The sequence below is a fragment of the Candoia aspera genome, chromosome 8 (genome assembly GCF_035149785.1).
Source record: "Candoia aspera isolate rCanAsp1 chromosome 8, rCanAsp1.hap2, whole genome shotgun sequence".
Classification (NCBI taxonomy): domain Eukaryota; kingdom Metazoa; phylum Chordata; class Lepidosauria; order Squamata; family Boidae; genus Candoia; species Candoia aspera.
Window position 1 is genome coordinate 41,139,346 of NC_086160.1, and position 21,355 is coordinate 41,160,700.

The 21,355-nt window shown below is 38.0% G+C and overlaps 1 protein-coding gene across 2 annotated transcripts in view; it reads left to right on the forward strand.

Moving 5' to 3' along the window:
• The window catches only part of TBC1D9 (TBC1 domain family member 9), a 64,926-nt gene extending 44,609 nt beyond the window's left edge, over positions 1 to 20,317 (forward strand). The window contains exons 9-21 of one of the 2 annotated variants that reach the window (XM_063310830.1): positions 232 to 382; positions 1,267 to 1,481; positions 4,243 to 4,360; positions 5,005 to 5,290; positions 7,866 to 7,995; positions 9,511 to 9,609; positions 9,700 to 9,768; positions 11,047 to 11,287; positions 12,007 to 12,072; positions 14,841 to 14,927; positions 16,694 to 16,768; positions 16,875 to 16,978; positions 18,096 to 20,317. In XM_063310830.1, coding sequence (XP_063166900.1) covers positions 232 to 382; positions 1,267 to 1,481; positions 4,243 to 4,360; positions 5,005 to 5,290; positions 7,866 to 7,995; positions 9,511 to 9,609; positions 9,700 to 9,768; positions 11,047 to 11,287; positions 12,007 to 12,072; positions 14,841 to 14,927; positions 16,694 to 16,768; positions 16,875 to 16,978; positions 18,096 to 18,797 — 2,343 coding nt within the window. In that variant the 3' untranslated portion in view covers positions 18,798 to 20,317. The remainder of the gene's footprint in view (positions 1 to 231; positions 383 to 1,266; positions 1,482 to 4,242; positions 4,361 to 5,004; positions 5,291 to 7,865; positions 7,996 to 9,510; positions 9,610 to 9,699; positions 9,769 to 11,046; positions 11,288 to 12,006; positions 12,073 to 14,840; positions 14,928 to 16,693; positions 16,769 to 16,874; positions 16,979 to 18,095) is intronic. The other variant, XM_063310831.1, reaches the window with a different exon arrangement.
• The last annotated feature ends 1,038 nt before the right edge of the window (positions 20,318 to 21,355 follow it).

The window sequence follows — 21,355 nt, forward strand, 5'->3', positions numbered from 1 at the left end:
CAAAAATGTTTTGTGTGAACAACAAATAAATATGCTTTTGGAACTAACACACTGAGAACACTTTATTATAAGACTAGTCAGACATGCCATCCCCAAATAAAATTAAGGAACATAATTAAATGTCAGGATGAGAAGAGTTCTTTCGTCATATCTGGATCCAAGATCATTGGATTTTATTACACAGCAGGGTTTCCGCATGTATTTTATACTATCTCATCTATTACTTCTAAGGCAAAAGAATTTTTGAAAGAAGAAGCTTGGAAAATGCATTTTGCTGAATATGGCCAAGGTATCTGTATGTATCGTACAGAGAAAACAAGAGACCTTGCATTAAAAGGTATTCCTGAAAACATGAGAGGGGAACTCTGGTTGCTCTTGTCAGGTAGGTATCAGGAGATAACACAGCTCTAGAAGACTTTATCAACAGTTGGTTTGTTTGCTCCTTGGGAATTCCTCATATTTAAAGTAGGAGATCCAAATGGGCAGTAATAGTTGCATTGCTAAGCATTTCTAATTTCTAAGCATTTCTCTAATTTCAGCAGAATCAATTTGTTGATAGACTTGCTTAGAATTGCCCTGAGAAATATATATTTTCCCTAAACAATTAATTACTTTAAAATGTATTCTTAAGATTCTTCCCTCCCCAAATTATGGAGTACTGGAATTTAAGGCTCTGGATAAACTTCGTAGACTGTCAGAGAAAAGCACATGCCCTAATATGTATTTACATTGGCTCCTGAAGTACAGCTCCATTTTACCTTTAAATGAATCCATATGAGCATATGTGTGTGCACAACATACACTCCCAAATTAATGTGGCTTTGTAGGGTGTGTTTGTGTGATACCTTGGTTCATTCAGAATAAATATAATTGTCACCAGTAAACTATCTCAGAAAAAGAAACAGATTAATCAATTCACTGGTAAACCCAAAGTCTAGCAACAGTTAATGAGAGAGTAAGAATTTTTATTAAAATGTTACCTGTTTTGGAGGGTTGGGATTGAAAAAGACACTTTAGGTGCACCCAGAATTTTGGATATACTTTTTTAAAAAGTTTATATGACTAGCATCCCCTCACAGCAAGGTACAGATTGTTTCTGTTATAGCTTTAAAAATGGGTGGCCAAACAATGAATTAGATTATTCCTAAAAACAACCGAAGGCCCTCTTGAGTATGAGAACTGTCTGTGCAGTTACTGTGTTTTGATTACTGGCCTGCATTTATAACCTATATTTTCTTTTGTCAATGTACTCATTTGCATTTTTAGGAGCAATTAATGAAATGGTTACCCATGCTGGCTATTATGAAGACTTGGTAGAGAAATCCATGGGGAAATATAATCTTGCAACAGAAGAGATTGAGAGGGATTTGCATCGCTCTCTTCCAGAGCACCCTGCATTCCAGAATGAGATGGGTATCGCTGCTCTGCGGCGAGTGCTAACTGCATATGCATTTAGAAATCCAAATATAGGATACTGCCAGGTATCATAAAATAGATTCCTTCACTTGTCCTAATGCTTTTGTTGTTTAGCTGAATTTTCAACTGAGGCCAGATCTAGAAAATACAGAGTTTATGTATAAAACTGGTGCATGCTAGCTAATTTAGATACAGATTCATCATCCATACATCTGTAGCTTTGCTAAGAAATGCACTGCTGATTGTAAACTTTTATACAGGAGGATGGGCTTCACTGGGGCAGCAAATATTTATATAAGTAGCAGGGCATGTCCAAAATACTTTTCGAACCCAAGAGACTATGCTGTGGGTTTTAGAGGATACTGATGAAAGAAAAAAAGTGCATTCATTTTTTTGCCTATTGCTTCACTGGTGTATCTGGACAATACATCTTTCTTGTGGTGTATTATTTTGCAAGTTTTCAAGGAGTCTGTAGATAACCAAAGACATGATATTAAAGTGTTTAATTAACAATAGTTTACAATTCTCCAATGAAAAGGGCTATACTGAGGTTCGCTGGAAGAGGTTACAGAAAATTTAAACGTAGGCTGCCTTGGGGCTTTATCTAGATCAGGTATCTCAAACTCAAAGCTTCACAAGGGTTACGTAACAACTAGTGCGTTAGCTTGAAGGCTACAACACTAAAGCTTTTTAATGGATTGATACAAAATTCTCTTAGGGAATTTAAAATATGTAGTTTTCTTTGATTAATACCCCATTATTCCCTGAGCTCAAGAATTGCTCAGTTGCAATTCCTCCTATTTTTTCCCACAACCACCAACCAGTGGGGTGGTTTGGGCTGAGAAAGAGTGGCCCAAAGTCACCCACTCCCTTGGGTGAGAGTGAACTAGAACCTCAGTTTCCCCAGTTCTCATCTAAGGCCTGAATCTTTCATTACACCATTGTGCTATCACAGTGGTCCATTAAACGTAAATGTAGAAATGCATGTTTTAAAAACAGGTCTATCTGTGAGAGCTGCAAAGTAGCCATTTCACTTTGGCCACTGAAGTTGCAGCATTTTTTACTAACCAGAAAACCAGTATTTGGTATTATTACTGGACTATTTTTTTCAAGGTCATAACTAGGATGATATCATCTAGAAAACCTATCCTGCTAAGAGCTGTCCAAATCCTGCTTTTCTTTTTCTTCTCTGTTCTTGCTAAGCAGAGCGATCTTTCGTTAAGTCTTTTTCTTGTTCATGTTTCTTCTTCTCCTCTCCTTCCTTCCTTTGGCTAGCAGAGAGAGTCTGCTTGGTTGTTGGCTGTCTTTCCCACTCCTTGCCCAGCAAAGAGAGTCCCATGGGGAGGTGGCCAGACCCCACCCGGTGCTCATGCTCCTCCTCCCCTTCCTCAGGGAATGCCAACTTCCCAGTCTGTCTTCCCTGACCAAGCCTCACTTCCTCACTGCCTTGGCCTGGGGAGTCCAGCACCCACTACAGAATGAGAGAGCAGACAGGAGTTCCCAGGCAGCACCACAGTTCATTGTGAGAGGTCTCGTGTGCCAAGGGCACAGTTCAGTCAAACAGGCCCAGCTGTTGCCACGACACCTGCTGGGCTGGGCAACAGTGAGCTGCTAGGCTGCCACTGCCAGGCTATTCCACTTCCTGGAGCACTTTCTGTGGCCCAACCTGGAGGTCCCTGGTCATGTTGGGCAGGCCCTTAGCTCTTACAAACTATGATTTTAGGCCAGAGAAAATGACTTGGAGGGCTGCATGTTTCAATCCCCTGAGCTATATGATTAAGTTAGATAGTACCTATCTGTTATGTTATCAAAGTTCTGGGTAGTCTTGTGGCCAAGGCAGTAGACCGTTTTAAAACAGGAATTACATCTATAGAAGGAACCAGGGGAGGAACCAGTGTGTTATCTCATTCATAACAGCACTTTTGAAAGTCATACAGCATTTTAAAATGCTAATACTTACTGTCTCCTTAACTTAACATATATTTTCTTGTACCTGTGTGGCTACTGTGTGAGCCCAAGAAAATGTTCAGCTTCTTTAAAGGGCAGCTGCAAGTAAGAAGAGGTGCTCACTCTGAATTGAAAGTGCTTTTCCCTGCTTTGGATCCCAACATTGCACACCACTTGTATCTTCCTTTCCAGTGGAGAAAGTTCTTCTTCAGGCTTCCAGTCAGCCACATCCTCCTAGAAGGGTCTTGTGATTTTTATCATCTGCTCTCCTTTCTGATTTTCTTTTCTTTTCTGATTGATCCTTAAGATTCTGTTACTATTGAATATACTTTGCCTCCATGAGGCACTTTCTGAGAGTTGCTATCAATATATATATATATATTATTTTTACTCTGGTTCCCTTGAGGCTGCTGATATTGTCATCCTGTTCCTCCATTGCCTGTTTTGATGAATGGCCTTCGGTAATTGAAAGTTGTCCTGTTAGAGAGAGTAGCATTGGAGTAATTGAGTGCTTCAAAACTGGCACTAACACAATAAGATCTGTGGAGTCTTTGGTGCTTTCTGAGCTTGGTTGTTTGCTTACAGATGTTTCATTACCCAACTCGGTAACATAATCAGTGTGATCAATAAGATCTTTTCCCTATTCATGTTTTATCATCCACATCCAGCTTTTTAAAAGTATAACTAATGCCCCCTGTGATTTTCCTGTGAGAATGAATGTTAGGGACTCCTTGGTTCTAATTCTCATGGGAAATGTTTTTGCAGTCTGAAGTCACAGCAACTTTCTCAAATGAGGACAAAAGATAGATATGTTGCTTGATAGAATCTGTTGTGAAAATGCATCAAATTGAATTACTCTCTCTCTCAAACATTTTCTAGGCCATGAATATTGTTACATCAGTCCTGCTTTTGTATGCAAAGGAAGAGGAAGCATTTTGGTTGCTGGTGGCTTTATGTGAGCGCATGCTGCCAGATTACTACAACACAAGAGTTGTTGGTACGTTAATGGAACTTTGCAAAAGGCTAATAATTGGGAATTTATTTTAAACTATCAAAAAGTTAAATTTGAGCTGCATGTTTGGATACTTAAATTATGGAATGATAGTAGAGCTAACCAGTAGCTAGGGATCTACATTATATTTTGATATTATTTCTTACTACATATCACAATGTGTAGTTTTTTCCTAGTCTGTAAAATAAATCCATGATTTTTGATAAACTGCAGAAATTAGTAAAGTTGTAGTGATTGCCTGGTTATTTAAATGGAAAAATAATTATTTAAGTAGACTATTATTAATAATAAGAATAATTTTTATTTATAGTTAGGTGAATCAGACTGCAAGTTAATGCATGTTTTTAAAAAGGCCTCTTTCCTGAATGAGAAAATGGTGTCGTTCATGGGTAGACAACCTTGTGTCCACCAGATGACACAACTGTGAGCTATAGTTCCCACAGTTCTTGCCATTGGCCAAGCTGACTGAAGCAAATGGCAAATGAAATTCAAAACATCCAAGAGGGCCACCTCTGTGTAATTCAAAATGAATTAATTGGAAAATACTTCTACTTCTTTTTCTTAGTGGGCATAAATACCTATTCTGTTGACTCGAGTTTCACATACCAAATACTGATTATGCCTTACAGGTGCTCTGGTGGATCAAGGTGTGTTTGAGGAATTAGCTCGAGATTATATCCCGCAACTCTATGACTGTATGCAGGATTTGGGAGTCATCTCAACCATCTCTCTCTCGTGGTTCCTCACACTCTTCCTCAGTGTAATGCCTTTTGAAAGTGCTGTTGTGGTGGTAGACTGTTTCTTCTATGAGGGTATAAAGGTGATATTCCAGTTGGCACTAGCTGTGCTTGATGCAAATGTAGAGAAGTTGCTGAACTGTAAAGATGATGGTGAAGCTATGACTGTGTTGGGAAGGTAAGTACTTGAATTGCAGACACTCTCCTTCCATTCAGTTACATTCACAGCAAGTCACTCCCCCCCTCCTCTTAAATTAGTAATTTTACATTTCCAGAAGCTTTTCATATAACACAGGGAATGCTTAGCTCTTAAGTGGAAGCTTTTGGCTTTCAGTGTCCTGTCTGACTAATTAGACCCTGCTAGCCATTTTACTTGAGTTTTCATTTTCTTTCATTCTTTAGTAACTTGATATAATTGTAAGAGGCAGTTTTCTACTGAGTCAAGTAATTTCTTTAGCACAGCATTGTCATTCCTGGCTGGAAGCAATGTCCAGAGAGAACTCTTTCCCAGCCCTGTTGCTAGAGGTTTTATATTGAAAGCTTACTGGGATTTCACACATGAAGAACATGTGTAAAAGAACTCAGATTTAGCTCCATCTGATGAGTAAAATGTGCTGTTTTTATCATTTCCACAATTGCTGCTTCTGTTGTATTTAATAGAAGATTAAATCGTGCATAGGGACATATCATTGTCTCAAGTTTCAACTATCTGTGCATCACTCTGGAATGGTTTGTACTAAATAGTTATTTGAATGCCTGTAAACTGTGTGTTATAAAGACTAAGCTTCAGAATTGTTGTGACTTTTCATGTGACTATCTAAAAATAAAGCATTTGTCGATGTTTTCTTCCTTGCACCACAAGTACATGTCAATACACTGCATGTACTTCCAAGTTGGTGGAATGCAAACAACAATATTTAGCTTGCGGGAAAGTCTCTAGATTAGATGTCTGAACATGCTTAGGGTAAAACAGGGCTGTTGTGACATGCTGGCCCAAATCAGCCCAAACTAACTGGTACTGTCCTTACTGTTAGCAGGGACTGTTGCATGTGACTAGGTGTGACAAAGGCTGGTAATCTAAGTACACTTTCTCTGTCTCATTACAAAGTGTTGTGTGAAAGCTTCACTTCAACAAAGCCTTGATGGATGATGGAGGTTTGTATTTGTGGCCCATTTTGACCATGGCATATGGAAGATTATGACTTGAAATATGAGAGGATTAAATGAGCATGAAGTGACCAAGAAAATGAAACAAAAATAGATATGCCATATGCCTTAGAAACTAAGAGACAGGAAAATATAATAGATCTGAGTGAAGGTGGTCTGATCTAGTGGAGTGGTTTTAATGAATATATGCAGGGGAACAACAATGCATTTTTAATTATGAATGGAAGTTCTAAAATTTATGTATGAATTGGTGTCATGAAAGTTGCAGTGGGCACATTTGAACATAGAGATCAATTGACTGGTAATAGTTACATGTTATGCTCCACTGAATAGTGATAATGGAAGAACTAGAGATGAATTTTAGGAAAAACCATGCAACACTGTGAATAACTGTGATATAACAGCAAAAATTAATCTGCTTGATGACATATTAGAAGGTTGGCAAGAAAATGATAGACTACAGAAAAGTAATTGGGCCATTTGGAGACCCAAGAATGAATGATAAATAGTGACTGTTTTGCAAGTATCCACTTAGAAAAAGGCCTGTTTGCTTTGAATATATGGTTTAAATACGACGAAATGAAAACAAATCTAAAAGCTTAATTGATTTGATTGTTTATTAGAAAGATTGAGAGAATTAGTGAAGCTAGAATATTGCTTTGAAAAATATATCAAAGACCAATGTAATTATGTTTCACAGGGAAAATGGGGTGAACAAGTTATATATAAATGGTGAAAGCTAATTAAAGATAGGGAAATGGATGGAGAAATGTTAAGATGTGCTAATGTTGATAGAAGGTTTGCAAACAGTATGTGGTCAGGAATGAACATTTGTCAAAATAAGCAAAATGACTGACTAGAAGACAAAATATTCTTCTGCTCACTTTGTTAAAGGGAAGCAAGAGTGGGGTAGGTCAGGAGAAACAAATGTAAGCTTTATGTGATCAGAGTGAGTTAGGTAGTGTGTGGTAAGAAGAGGTAGGGTCAAGAATGAGCTAGTGTTTGACTAATACAAAGTAAGTATGTTGAGGTGGTATGGTTATATGAGAAGAGTAAATGAGTAAAAATGGAACAAGAAAAATGTATGAGGCAAAAGGAAGGAAGTAGAGTTAGGTTTATAATTAGATTTAACTATAGTTCCTTTTATTTTTTTCTTGCTTTTAAATTCTTCAGTTTACTGTTTCTTGTTCCATTTCTCCACTATGCATAATGTTGTTTACCACAAAAGGAAACAGCATGATGGGTATGCCTGTACCTTCTTTACTTTGTCCATCCCAACATTTTTCTCCTCCCTTTTGCTAACTACCCTCTTCCGTCATAGCCTTTAAACATCCTTCAGGTGCAACCATATAAGGATGATAATAATAATGATCATTTTACAGGATTGTTGCAAGAATAAATATGGTGATTTCTGTGAAGTATTTAGAGCTCTTTAGGAGAAACATTTAAAAATATTCTAATGAACTTTCAACTTTTTGCAGTATAGGTATGTGTGAATAAACCTGAGAGAAATTGAAAGTGGAATGACATACTTTTACACTTGAATTAAAATGCTGTATATTGTTGATTTTTCTTGTCACCTGTAGGTATTTAGACAGTGTGACCAATAAGGACAGCACCTTGCCACCAATTCCTCACCTTCATTCACTACTGAGTGATGACATAGGGCCTTATCCTGAAGTAGATATATTTAGGCTCATCAGAACTTCCTATGAGGTAATTTCACAAACATATTGGCAACTAAACATGAGGAGGGGAAAAACACAAAGCCAATGACTTGTTAGATTCTACCCTAGCGTCCCCAATCCTTTGCCCTCCAGATGTGTTGGAATTTCATGGCCATAATCTAGTCTGGCTGGAAATTCTGAGGCCTTTCCTGTATTTCCAAGACATGAAGTTAGGAAGCTGCTCTACATAGGAAGGGCAGGAATTATTTTTGAATTATAATACTGAAGTCCCTTACCTAAAAGAAATCTCTGTTGAAATTAATGGGATGTATTCTTGAGTATAGGATTGCATTGTTAGTAATTGCAGGGTTTGTCTCAATTGATACATAAATGGAACAGAAGAGCAACACCAGTGAGGGTTATGCATGTATGATTATTTGAATGGAAGCCCAGTTTCCATAGTATCAAAAAGTCACAGTAGGACTGAGGAGCATATGTAAGTTGCTCTCTGAGTGAGATGGGCAGTGACTAAATTCAAAATATAAATAAATATAAATAAATAAAGGCTCTGATTATTGACTGACTGTACTTAGTATGGAATCTATGCATCAGTGGCCTTATATGTGTGACATATAAATACTTACATCAAAAAAGTGAATTATGAAGCTTTTCTGTATATCTTCCTTAATAATAGCTCATCTAGCACATTATATTTTACTCATGCCTGTGAATAATAATTCTGGTATATATATTCTCCTGTGAACAACTATATTCTATAAACAGACAGGCTACATGTATAGTTGTCTTTATTTTTAGAAGAATATAGTATAAGAATTCAAGATCTGTCTCAAGCTCCATGGAATATAAAAAGATATGCAGTGAGTCCTCGGTACCTCAAGGCCAGGGCTGCTATACAGCAGAATTTGGGTCCAAGAAATCTACTGCCTCACCTGTATATCTCTACCTGTGGTAGAGATCTCTGCACCTGCAATAGAATGACTTGGAAACAGGGCTGCAACTAGGGTCTGTGTCACTCGGGTCAAACATGTATTCCACGCCAATTTTGGCGCTCACCCCCCTGCACTCATATTGGCACCCACCCCCAGTGTGGCACCTGGGGCACATGCCCCGCTTGCCCCCCTCCTTGGTTGCAGACCTCTTGTCCTTGCTCACTCTTTTTCTAGCTAAAGAGAAGGAGTAGACCAACCTATTTCCTGTGATCTCTGGGATATCCATCTAGAGTCTAAATGTTTTTAGAACTGAAGTGTTTAAAATCCATTGAAATTCTATCTAATTAAAATTTCTTCTTAGATACATTTGACCTTCTTAGTACTGCATCCAAAATTTCCTGTCCTTTTTTCTTTATATGATTATTTTTCTGATACTAGGCATATCAGAATATTTATTTTAATCTGTTACAGGAAAGGAAGATGTGATCTCTGATTTTACATTTAGCTGTATCTTTAGGTATTTTATTTAGGCAATGTCTAAATTAAATTCTGTTTTAGTGAATGCTGTATCTTAAATTTTGCAGGAAGAATGAATGATTTTTTTTTCCTTTTAGAAATTTGGCACTATTAGGGCAGATTTGATTGAACAAATGAGATTCAAACAGAGATTGAAGGTCATCCAAACCCTAGAAGATACTACCAAACGAAATGTAGTAAGTTTTTGGGAGTTCTTTACTGTTCTTTGGATTTAAATATTAGATATTGCCATGTGCCTAAAGTATCTCTTTTTTATATTTTGGTAGGTACGAACCATAGTAACTGAAACTTCATTTACAATAGATGAGCTTGAAGAACTTTATGCCCTTTTCAAGGTATCTTTCAAATAGCTGCCTTGTACCTATTTAGTAGCAGATAGGACACTGCCTTTTTCTTACTACTTTCAACTTAATAGTTTCTAAAATAATTTGAAGAGACCAAAATTTAAAATCCTACTTTGATGTCCTACAGAGGAAATGTATAATCTATGAAGCAGAACTTTTTCATTTCCCCTTGGTATACTTATACAAGGATATGGTATTTAATCATACACATTAAAATGAATGAAATGATTATCAGGAAAACAAATTTGACTGTTTATTGCTATGTAGCCAGTCTTTTTGTGGTCATAATCAACAAAGTAAAAAGACCCAAATTAATGATTTTCACCCTGCAAAATTATCATAGCCACACACTTGCTATAAAACCAGATTTGAAGTTATCTATAGTGTTCACTGGATTTGGAAATTCAGCTTTCTTTTAAATCAAGTACTGTAGCAAACCTCAGACATTAATAATATAAATGTGTCTGAGGCATATGGCAATTTTCTCTTTAAAATGCAGGTGTAAATATAATCAATGAATTGAAACACATTCTGTTGTTTACACTTATATACTACCTTTCCTCTAGGACAGTGTTTCTCAACCTTTGCAACTTTTAGATGGGTGGACTTCAACTCCCAGAATTCTTGCTGGCTGGGGAATTCTGGGAGTTGAAGTCCACACATCTGAAAGTTGCCAGGGTTGAGAAACACTGCTCTAGGATTTCTAGGCAACATACAATGGACTTTTCACAGTAGCATCCCCGTGATATTGACTAGGCTAAGAGATAATAACAGGTCCAAAGTCATCCAATGAGTTCCATACTCAAGTAGGGATTTGAACTCAGATCTTCCCATTCCAGACCAACATTTTAAAGCTGAGTATCTTGGGCTCCTTGATTATTCATTGTACTAGGTGTGTGAAGTAAAGAATATGGTTCCATGACACAGTCCTAGGCTCTTTATATTTTTAGTTTGGACACACCAGTCAGTGAACAGTAGGACACTCTTTTGGAACTTATCACAGAAAGACCTTGTGGTGGTAGAAATATGTAGGTGGAAATATTTCTTGATGGAGTTTGTGCTATTTCTGTATTTACTTCCCAGCGCTGGTGGCACTGAATGAATAATATTGTAACTTGAACTTGTTCATAGCAATACTGGTACCAGTCAATATGAAAAGTGTTTTTCTATATTAAGATTTTTTAAGCTGCATAAACTGTGATAGGAAAAGGTGTTGCTGAAATAGCTACAGAGATTATAATGATTTCATGTGCCTTATTTTTCTATCAGGCAGAACATCTCACTAGCTGCTACTGGGGGGGCACCAGCAATGCCACTGACCGTCATGATCCAAGCTTGCCTTATTTGGAACAGTATCGCATAGACTTTGAGCAGTTCAAAGGAATGTTTACTCTTCTCTTTCCTTGGGCATGTGGAACTCATTCTGATGTTCTAGCTGCACGCTTGTTCAGATTGCTGGATGAAAATGGCGATTCCTTAATTAACTTCCGAGAATTTGTCTCTGGACTTAGTAAGAAGAAAACTGCTTTTCTAATGCTTTACAGACAAGCTTATGTTACTGTGAGATAAAATAATGTTATTAGTTCATAGGGATGTTGTTGTGGGGAAAATAGGAGGAGGAAGGACTATTAGGTATATTATTGAGTTATTTGTAAAAATAATAAAGGTGGGATAAAAAAATCTCAAAAATCTAAATCCCCCAGATAAATAAGATACTATGCACTTTTTCACAATGCAGTTGTAGATTTTGACACTGAAAAAAATCAATCTCCTTGCACTTAGACTCTTCAGGCATGGAAAGAAAACCCATTTAGATTTTGCTGATCGCTGAATTCCACACAATATGGTGGCAAAATACCTCAGTCTGAAACCTACAGTAGGGGAGATAACTGCTGGTTAGTGCACAAAGGAATGGGTAGTTCTGTGTTGCCTGAAGCTGTATGTTAAACTCTGGGGGAGGCTGAGCATTGTGGTGTGTAAGGCCACATCACTTGAAAGAGTAAAGCTGTGATTTGCTGGGTTTCAAAGATTTTTAAAAACTGTACTAGGTGTTTTACACAGGAGTGGTGAGCCTAACAGCTGATAGATTCTTGTGGACACAGGTTTAACTGTCCAGAAGCAACTATCAGCTGATATTAACTATTCCAGAAGAGCATATTTTATGTTAAATTGATGACACCTAACTGATAAATATATTTAAGACTGACACAATGACACAATTTCTTTTAGGTGCAGCATGTCATGGAGACCTTACTGAGAAACTGAAACTACTTTATAAAATGCATGTTTTGCCAGGTATGTAAGCACTGGAGAATTCCAGATAGTTTAACATGCTGATAATGTCTTCAGGTGCAATCCTATAACCATGGTAGGTAGATAGAAACCCTCTGCTGTTAGTCAGGCTTCTAAGTAAGGGTATTCAGGGCTGCACCCTTAAGTGGGGCAATTGATATAACACTTCTAGCAACCAGCAACAGGATTACTCTTCCAGTGTAATGAATGGGGCATAATTGTGTTTATTTTTGAATCAAAGGTTGATGCTGCAGTCTTAGAATAAAGAACTTAGATAGTGGTGGGTATCTTCAGAGCAGCATGTTATTGTTGTAGATGCTGAATAATTTTTCTTCCTATTATTATGAAATAAGTACAGTACATAATTGTGGTGGCGGGCATTTTTGGTTGGATTCAGAAAACTGTCCAACCACTTGATCTTTCCTATTCTACTGCCTACTCTGCTGGATGTTCTGACCTTCATGGAAGCATTTTTGTGGAGCTCTAGAGACTGATAGGGAGAGGTGGGGCAGCAAGCCATGATCTAGAAGCACATCTGTATTTTTGCAGTGGGTTTGTCCAGTATAAATACATCTTAAGGGGGCCTGGTTTTAATTTTTTGTTCACCTAATTAGCACTGATTGAGAACCAGTTTGGTGTAGTGTTTAAGGTAGCAGACTAGAAACAGGGAAACTGAGTTCTAGTCCCTCCTTAGGCACAAAGCCAGCTGGGTGACCTTGGGCCAGTCACTCTCTCTCAGCCCTAGGAAGGAGGCAAGGGCAAACCACTTCCAAAAAACCTCCCCAAGAAAATACAGGGACTTGTCCAGGAAGTCCAGGCAGTTGCCAGGAGTCAACACTGGTCAACACTGACTCTAAGGCATATATAAATACATGCACGCACACACACTCCAATTCTTGCCACAGAAGAGAATAATTTTGTTTTTATAAATTCTATAATGTATAGTACAATAGGCAATATGGCATATGTGGCCACTACAGAAGCCTCCAGCATCATCTTTATATTCAGCTAGACAAAGCTAAACAACCCATGACCCGTTGGGTCATCCTTTCAGAGATATTTTCTTACCTAAACAGAGAAACAGAATGAGCACAGGTGGGCAAAAAAGCAGTGGGAGCAGGAGTGACTTCCCCATTTACTTTGCTTGTGGGAAGTTGGCAGGGAGCATTGGAAATCACTCCTCTACCTCGGCTGATCTGCGGAACTGCTTGTCACTTTGTTGGGGGGAGGGGAAACAAAGGGAACCATGGACCATGAGGAGAACTGCACCTCAGCTCCCCATCCCAGCATGTTCCCAAGGGTCCCCTCCAGGGAGGAAGAGGGCTCACCTGTCAATCACCTATGCCCCCTAGCCACCCCTACCTCTCCAGCAGGCATCCAAGTCACTCATTGGTCCATCCCTCACTGCCCACTGCTGTTAAGAGATTTCAGATTTTGGCCTCAGCTCCAAAGCAGCCAATTGCCATTCACCTATCAGGCCTTGCCACCACTCAGTTGGGTGCAGGGACCAGAGGGAGGCAGGAAAGAGGGCAAAGATACTCTCCTCCCATCTTCCCTTGAGCCATGCAACCTACAGGTTTCTGGGAAGTGTAGTTCGGTGGCGCTGAAGGGGCCACAACTTTGCCAAATTTCAATCCCACAAGAATTGTGGGTCTCAGTTTTTAGACACATTTTGTAAGTTAGCCCATCAGAGATACATTGATTCAAAACTTGTTGCCTATGATGCGCTGTTTCACCCAAGTGAAGGTTACAAACAGACAAACAAATTTTAGTAGTATATAGATAATGCTTGTAAAGGTCATATGAATCTTATGAACATTCTCAGGAAATAATGCCCAGTCCTTTGCTTGCATATATGCTAACCTGCTCAGGAAAAAAGTAAGAGTCTGCAGGCAGGGAGTTTGTGGGAGTAGTTGGGAATAATTTTAATGGTTTGCCATCTGATAAATAGGTGTTTCGTGACTGTAGCAACTGTTTTGGGAATGATAACTCTTTGGTATGTGCTAAAATTCCACATGTGCTACTGGTACGAAAAGCTTATGTACATGTAGTCCTCAGTTAATGACCACTCATTCAGCGTCCATTCAAAGTTACGACAGCACTGAACGAGTGGTGATTAGGACCAGTCCTCGAGTTCCGGCCGTCCCAGCACCCCTGCAGTCAAATGATTGTGATCTGGGTGCTTGGCAACCAGTTTGCACTTACAATGGTTGCAGCATCCCACAGTCACATGATTACGATTTGTGACCTTCCCTGCCAGCTTCCCACAAGCAAAGTCAATGGGGAAGCTGGCAGGGGACATTGCAAGTTGCTCAGGTATGTCTCTCCCACCTACCTACCCTCCCTAAGCCGTGCTGCACTCGCACCGTGCCTTCCCTGCCACCTGCGCACCCCCTCACTCCCTCTCCCACCCCGTACAGTTACTTACGTGCCTGCCAGCCTGCTTGCAAGCCACTTGGGACTTGCAACTTGCTGCCGGCTTCCTTTCTCACTTTGGTTGTTGGAAGCCGGCAGGAAGTTGCAAAGAGGTGCTTGCCTAATAACCCATGATCCTTGCTTAATGATGGCAACAGGGATTGCCATTGCTAAGCAATGTGGTCATGTGACATCACACTTTATAATCGCATTGCTTATCGACAGAAATTCTGGTCCCAATTGCCATCGTAACTCGAGGACTACTTGTACAGTACTCCACCTATAAAAGGTAAATATGGTGATGCGTATGTAAAATATAATACTTTGTTGATGATTCCTTATACTTGTTTGCACAGATCCATCCTCTGATCCAGAAGAGCCAGATTCAGCATTTGAAGCAACTCAGTACTTTTTTGAAGACATTACACCAGAGTGTACGCATGGTACAAAGATGTGTTAGTTTTCTTGTTCCTGACTAAAGCATATTGAGAATTTTATAAAGTCTTTCTTACACCCTAAAGCAAAAAAATAGTTAGCTATTGTCTGGGGAGAACAACAGTTTTAACAAGATGTCTTTTAAATGTTGTGTTTTCAGATTCTTACTGACAGATTCAGTAAGCAAATTTGTGAATTCCACATACAAACAAATGGCTTACCAACAAAATTTAGAACCTTTGTTTCTAAACCTGCAGCTCATGATCCATCTAAAGATCTCTTGCAATCACAAATTGGATCATGATATCTTTATCTTGTTGAGAAGATAAAGGTAGATTAAAATAATGTTCATGTCAAGATCAGTTTTAAATGTCAATCATGTATAATAAAATTGTATAAAAACATAAATAAAAATGAATATAATTGTCAGTGGTTAATTCTTATAGTCTGAAGCAAACAGTGTACAAACACTCTTCAAAACAATTTTTGTTTTGAATTCAAAATTCAAAAATTCAAAGCAATGTGGAGTATCTTCCAAAATTGCTGAAAATACAGTTTATGGAGAACCAGTGAATTAAGTAAGAGAGGAAGAATGTAAAACTGGAAATACTAATCATAACTATTCCATAGTAGGGAGATATTAAGTACAGCTCCATCTTTTGCAGTTTGTGACACAGTAAAGTGCAATGGCATTCTTGTTCGTTACAGACAAGTGACAACGTAGGGGCAGTGATCAGTAGAGACAGGTTCTTTCCTTTTAGCATCTAATTACAGTAAAGCATTGTAGCTGATGCTCTCTCCCAAAGATTTTTCTTTTTTCAGCTTTTTTTGTTAGAATTCTTCCACAAAACAGGGAAGTCAGCCCTAGAAGACACAAGTGTCTTGTCTTGGAAAGCCTGCCTGATACAGACTTTCTGAGCTCACAGCTCATGGCAGCCTTAACCAACCTTGGCTGATCCTGAAAAAACAAAGCAGGGTCAGGCCTGATTGCTATTTGGACCACCAAGAAATCCCAAGGCTTTAGAATGCTCTGGGAAATTGAAAAGCATTGAAAAGGATGCAGTGATCGGACTAATGGACAGACAACTAGAAAAACCTCATGGAACTTGGTTTTTGTATATGACAACTGCAGCGAGATTATTATATGCTCAATGGTGGAAAAGTTTGACGCTACCCACAACAGAGGAATGGTTGGTGAAGATGATGGAAATTGCGGAAATTAACTAATTAATTAGTTAAATTAGCTAAATTAGCTTCTTTGATCAGAGAAAAAACAATATCCATATTAATGATGGACTGGAAACTCCTTTTAGACTTCTTGCATGAAATGGGAAAAAATGCACTTGTAAGTTGTGGTTTTGATGATCAGAAAAAAACTGGATAATAGAAAAAAGTTAGGTTTTTTTGTAATCAGTAAGAGATAATTTTGTAATTGTACTTATATTTGCTACAAAGGGAATTGGAAGCTTCTTTCTATTTCTTTTTACTTTTTTCTGCACTTTTTCGTTTTCTTTCTTTCTCTGCTTCTATTCTTTATTACTTTGTGTTAGTTTTTATGTTCTTTGTAAAACTTTTAATAAAATTTATAAAAAAGGAAAGGATGCAATGATCAGTTCATTGCTGTAAACAACAACAAAAACCTCTAGAAGGTCAAGTTCATGTAGTCATCAGGAATCAAGCTTTACCTAAGAGAACCTTGACTGTAAATTAGGCTACTGTATCACCACATTTTGAAAAAAAAGTAATTGTTATGTATCTGGGTTTTTTTAATTAGTTGTTGCTGTAGATGGAAGGAACAAACCTGGAGCTGAAGAGGGATTTGTTAATGTGAGTTTGAAAACAGAAAAAGGTATGCTGTTCATTGTCTTTACCAACATCAAGGTTGTTAGGGGACTTGTTGTATTTTGGGCATAATTAGATAAACATTTCTCTATGTTTTGGATAATTGATTGTAGTAGGAAAGAAGAATTCTCAAGAAAATAAAAACTGCCTTAAAATCTGGAGTCAAGAGAATAAATCCAAAGCAAGAAATGCAAAAGACTTACTTAAACTAAATCAGGTAAGTCTTCTTCTAAACTTTCTAAAAGTTATACTTCTGAAAATTGCAAACTTAGCATACTCAGTAAAAGTGCATGATGGGTATTTTGCATCCCCAAAGCGTATACATAGGGGTTAAAAAAAAGTTTAAAAGATTTAAATTCCAGTTGTAGAAATCCAAATTAAAAAGGGGAGGTAGGATAGTGGGCTCCCTTGCTATTCTTGTTGTGCCCTGTATTAGGGGTGGGCAGCCTTTTTTAGATGGGGTTTCACTTTTTCTTTCTGCTCTGCCTGGAAGCCTCATCCAAGAGTGGATGGGGCTAAAGATATAGGACATTTTTTGGCTTCTCTTTTGGGGCTTGTTTTTGAAATTTCAGGTGTCAGATTTGTGTCTTTTTCTTTTTCTTCCTAGAGACTACCCAGTTTGTTCTGTTTACAGTGGGTTATTCCTGATAATTGCCATTACAATTCCGCCTGTAGTTATGCATACATGCGTGCCTGCATGTGTGTATGAGTAAAATGTTCATATGTCACTTTTAATTAGATTTAAAAAATTGGCACAACACTTTTGCTTTCAGGGGGCACTTAATGGGTGGGGTGCAACAAAACAAGCTGTATCTGGAAAGGTAGAAGATTCCGTCACTGGGAATATTGGGCTTATTATTGCTCTTATTAAAGATATAAGGTGCCATGAGAGTTTGGAGGCATTGTATTCCTATTATGTGCCTAAGAACAGTGTACTTGAATTGGATTGCATGCTAGATACTGTTAAAACCTTTCTTTTTAAAACAACTTACTGTGTAGGACTGTGTTGGTTACTGTTAACTAGGTATTATCTAGAAACACTCAGCAAAAGCACATCTGATAAATAGCATATACATACACAATCAGATGTGTATGTATAAAAAAAAATCTCTTACAGGCAAAATACATTTCTCTACCTTTTCACTGTGATGGTATTTCTTTTGGGGCCCAGCAAATAATCTGGGAGCACTTGATATTGTCATTATTGAAACTAGACAGGTGTTGTCTAGTCAGTCCCTTGGAAGAAAAAGCTGGGAGCCCATGTAACAGTTGGATATGAATAGGATGAACAGCTGCTTAACCAACAAATCATTATATTTCTCTTTGACATCTAGGAGCAATTTATTGAACTGTGTAAGACCATGTATAACATGTTCAGTGAAGACCCCAATGAACAAGATCTTTACCATGCAACTGCAGCTGTGACAAGTTTGCTTCTAGAGATTGGTGAAGTTGGTAAGCTATTTAGTGACCAATCTATTAAAGAGCCTGAGAATAGCAGTAAAGCCAATCAGAATGTGCTGATTCAGAAGAAAGGGAGCCAAGAGTACCGCCTTGACCAACATGATCATTTTCAAAATGGTTTTCTTGATGACGAGGAGAATATTTGTGGTGACAGTTCACAGATGGAGGACGTTAAGCTGGAAGATTCTTCTCCTAGGGATAATGGAGCTGGTTCTTCCATGCTTATTTCCGATGATGATACTAAAGATGACAGCTCCATGTCTTCATATTCTGTCCTGAGCGCAGGTTCTCATGAGGAGGAAAAGCTGCACTGTGAAGACATCAGTGAAGACACTGTTTTGGTACAAAGCAGCAACCCCACTTCTCTGCCGAGAAGCAGTAGTATTGACAGAGACTGGGCTATCACCTTTGAGCAGTTTTTGGCTTCCCTGTTGACTGAACCAGCACTTGTGCGGTACTTTGATAAACCAGTATGTATGATGGCAAGGATTACTAATGCTAAGAATGTGCGGATGATGGGAAAACCCATAATATCAGCAAGTGATTATGAAATCTCTGCTATGTCAGGCTAAATGGACCAGATAGGGAGGGTTTTTAAAAAACATTTTAGGTTTTTGAACTATTTATTAGAGCCTGCACAGGTTCTGATCTTCTCAAAATCTGTTAGTTTTTGTTTATGTAAATATGTTAGAATGTACATCCATTTTACTCTGAATTATTATTTTTTTCTCTAATGGGAAACATCACCAAAATGCTTGTCTGAGTCAGTGGATGGGAAATCATTGTCATTGGTATATGTATTGTGAGTCGTGCTATCCCTGGATAAATAGTGAAAATTTGTTCAGTTCTAACTTAATGAACACTATTTGTGTATGTTTTTCAGACAGGCCTGAAATCTCAGAATGAGGAGGGAACCTGAATAACCTAGAAGGGTGCAAGCACAGAGTATGCTACAATGTGTCCATAGAGTTCCTTTGTAGTGTGATATTTTTAAAACTTGGCAGAGGTAGCACTGTGTTAGTGTGCCTTTTGTGTGTACAGAGCTGCTCCTCTCTAAAATAAATGATTGGGGAAATGGAAGGGAACTCGCATGTTTGCACTGGAGCTGCTGTGCCTGTACAAAATTAGTAGATTAAGAAAGAAATAGAAAGGGATACTGTCAACTTGTTTAGGATTCAAAAGTAAATTCTGTGCACCAGTCCTGGTGGGTGTCTCTTCGTATAATTTTTTTTAAGAAGGCTTGTTATTTTTTAAATACTTTTTAAAACATTATTCAGGGATACTGCCAGGAACTTTTCTTGATACCTGTCAACATCCTGACCTAAACAATTCATGGTACCCCTTTTTTTAAAAATGAGACTTTTTAAAAAAATCTGTAGATAATTCTGTCTTACTGATACTTTAATCCTAAACATTACCATAAACCTAGTGTACTGTAAATCATAAATTCATAACCAAATTGCATAAACCTTCATTAAAACAGTTACTAGCAAGAATGTAACCTGTAAAAAAAACTGCAAGAAAATGTAATCAAATGTTTGAAAATCTTAATGAATGAAACTGTCACTTTATTATAGATAATTAACAGAATACGTTGAATGACAAATGGAGCACCTGCACTTTGAATCCTTGCTTACTTTTCAGAACCATTAAATGGGCACAGCCCAGTACTAGAAAACATGCATTCACATACCCAAGTAATGACTGTATGCCAATGGAGCTGTATTCTCCTCTTTGCAACCTGTCTGTTCAAGGAGGAGAAGAAATAAGGCTCTAATTAATCCTACAAAAATAATCTCAATATGGGCACAATACCCATGTTAGGACAGGATTGTGTCCAGTCTTTTTACACATTCATAGATGATTGAACATGAGTAATTTTTATCTGCTTTAACTTTGTTTACTGTCTTCAAAACAGTTATCTGTTTTATGTATTGTATATTATCGTAACTTATCCTTTCTAAAATTAAAACATGGATTTGATTCTAATTTAAAGTATTTAACTGCCTGCACTGGTTTTAACTTCAGTAGGAAAAGCTGAACAAGGTTTTTGCTTTTTAAAAAAGACATTAAACTAATACCTGAAGATAAATTGCAACTGTCTTTTGTAATAGAATTCTTCTAATCTATTTTCAATAGAATTTTATGTAAGTGAGAAATTTAAATTTGGCCCTGGAGTGTGACAACCTCCACAGCAGATAACTTTTAATGTCTTTGGGGGGACAACAGTACAGGATTAGTCACTGCCATGATACCGAGCAAACACTAAGACTGGATATTTTCTTGGAAGATATACTACATAAAGGTGGAGTTATCTTCCAATAATGTCATATTGAGAATAAAAAAGGCAGTTGCTAATTAATACCCAGTCTGTTTAGGTGCTCTTTTTGTGAGTATAGCTTTAAGCAGAAAGGATAGAGTAAGAAAAGACCACCAGAAAAAAAAAAAGGAAATAATTTTAGTAGTTTACTAAATTACCAGTTATTTGTCAGTTGATTCCAACTATTAAGAGCTGAAACGGTTTTAAGGGATGATGAGCAGAGTCATACAAGTATAGGTAAAGGTAAAGGTTTCCCTTGACATTAAGTCCAGTCGTGTCCAACTCTAGGGGGCAGTGCTCATGTCCGTTTCAAAGCCAAGAGCCGGCGTTTGTCCGTAGACACTTCTGTGGTCATGTGGCCAGCATGACTACACGGAACGCCGTTACCTGCCCGCCGAAGCGGTACCTATTAATCTATTCACATTTGCATGTTTTTGAACTGCTAGGTTGGCAGGAGCTGGGACTAGCAATGGGAGCTCACCCCGTCACGCGGATTCGAACCGCCGACCTTCTGATCGGCAAGCTCAGCAGCTCAGCGGTTTAACCCACAGCGCATAATATTTCTAGCCTGGGATTAATAAACTGTTTGAATCATAAAATTGTGGAATTGGAAGTGACACCAAGGATCATCTTGCCCAACCCTCTGCAGTATGCAGAAAAACCAAATAAACTATCATTAAAATATAGCTGTCCAGACTTTTCTTAAACATCTCCATAGGCAAACTGTTCCACTATTGTATACATCTTACCATCAGAAAATCTTTTCTTATGAATTCTACATAAGAAATATCCCTTATTTCTGGTCCTAAT